This window comes from Anneissia japonica, unplaced genomic scaffold (genome assembly GCF_011630105.1).
Source record: "Anneissia japonica isolate Jap-2015-1 unplaced genomic scaffold, ASM1163010v1 scaffold2352_len7988_cov153, whole genome shotgun sequence".
Taxonomy (NCBI): Eukaryota; Metazoa; Echinodermata; class Crinoidea; order Comatulida; family Comatulidae; genus Anneissia; species Anneissia japonica.
In genome coordinates, this window is record NW_022692806.1 from 2,606 (window position 1) to 4,592 (window position 1,987).

At 32.2% G+C, this 1,987-nt stretch overlaps 1 protein-coding gene across 1 annotated transcript; it reads right to left on the reverse strand.

Annotated features, from left to right (window-relative positions):
* Positions 1-1,104: 1,104 nt before the first annotated feature.
* On the reverse strand, positions 1,105-1,772 carry LOC117100410 (late histone H2A.2.2-like). Its single transcript, XM_033240087.1, has one exon. The coding sequence runs from the start codon at positions 1,747-1,749 to the stop codon at positions 1,372-1,374; it is 378 nt and encodes a 125-aa protein (XP_033095978.1). The 5' UTR covers positions 1,750-1,772; the 3' UTR covers positions 1,105-1,371.
* Between the last annotated feature and the right edge of the window lie 215 nt (positions 1,773-1,987).

The window sequence follows — 1,987 nt, forward strand, 5'->3', positions numbered from 1 at the left end:
AAAATTATTAATTGTCTTCACAAACTCTGAACTATTAAATGTAAAATGAATTGAACAATTAAAAATTTGCTTTACAAACCTTTCCTACATGTATGCTGTCAACATTGAAATTTGTTTATATCGTATATATTTCGGTTGAAGTAAAAAACCAATACTATTAGTTACCAAACATTGTGTTTGATATATTAGAAAAATAGGCCTATCTGTACATGTGAACCCAACAAATATTAAGGTTTAGCACCATGCGTGTCTTGATATCTCTTTGTTCCTTCCTGTCCCTTCTATTAAATGCATTATTAAATTTGTTTTTAACACTTGTCTTAAAATATGAAAGTTGCTAAAGTTTGAAAATGTTAACTTCATAAATGTGAAAAAATAACAACAAATGAAATATATATAGCTTTTATGAATGTATATATGATTAGTATTATAAAATGTAGTATGAACTCCCTATAAGTCTGAAACCACATATCCATCCATACTCAACAATACTGTATACATTTTAAACATGACAAGATCATTATTTTTAAAATTATATAATTATTCATATTATTATTATTAATATAACCTTTTATTTTTTATGGTAGATAACCTGTTTAACGTTCCCCAGTATAAATAAAGAAATATATAAGTTATAAATATATACACGTTTAATTTTTTGTTATTTTATAGTAATAAATTATATCAAAACCATGGGTTTTAATAAAATTGATGTAGTTGTTCGACAGATTGTCGTTGGCATGTTTTGATCATCATTTTAGGCCTAATTAAAAAATTATGTTTATATTTTGTAGAATTAAAAAAAATTGAAAATGTCTTTAATAGTCTTATACAAAATCAAATATTAAAATTATTCATTTTGAAAATAATTCGAGTCTTTTTGCAAAACCAATTTCGAAAATAATCCCATCTTAAAAAGAAACCCATCTAAATGGTCCTTCCAAAAGAAGCACATGGTTTTTATTCAAGGTTTTACGGTTTTTATTATATGGTAATAATATACAAATAATTATACAATTTTGAATATATGCTATTGTAATGTTCTTAAAATGTATATACCGTATCTTTTGAGTTTAACTACATTTTATAGTAGTAATATTATATATAATGAAAACGCTGTATACATTTTCTTGTTTTTTAAACAATGTTTAGTCCTCTAATGAATATATGTAGTTTGTTGAGAAAACACTGTAGCAACGTGATGGAACTCTAAACATTAGGCTCGTGTTACAATGGCTTAATGAATAATCGGACTATCATACAAAGAAGCACACACATGTACGCACTTTAACGGCCTTGTTTCAAATCTCTTTTGTGTATTTGGTGGCTCTGAAAAGAGCCGTTTGGTTTGAGAAGATACAGTAATTAAGTCTACTTGGTTTTGGCCTGGGTCTTCTTTGGCAGAAGTACAGCCTGGATGTTTGGTAGTACACCTCCCTGCGCAATGGTCACACTTCCGAGAAGACGGTTCAACTCTTCATCGTTACGGATGGCAAGTTGAAGATGACGGGGGATGATTCTGCTCTTCTTGTTGTCACGGGCAGCGTTGCCAGCCAACTCCAAGATTTCAGCAGTCAAGTACTCGAGTACAGCAGCCATGTATACTGGGGCACCAGCACCGACTCGAGATGCATAGTTACCCTTTCGCAAGAATCGGTGGACACGACCGACTGGGAACTGGAGTCCAGCACGGCTTGATCGGCTCTTGGCCTTTCCCTTAGCTTTTCCACCTTTACCACGTCCAGACATTATTATTGTATTTCGTTCTTCGGTTATTTAAATCGAGAATGATACTTATCCAATGAATAGTCACGTTTATATAGCTTGCTCAAGTGTTGCGTTTGACTTATAGCGCTAATTGGATTAACCAATCACAGACAGTCCCGCTTGCCTGAGCTTCTTCGTGACCCAATCGTCTGCTATCAACCATTCTATTGTACTATTTGGCGCGATGGTAAAGGATGTACTCATTAATTTCAGGTACAGT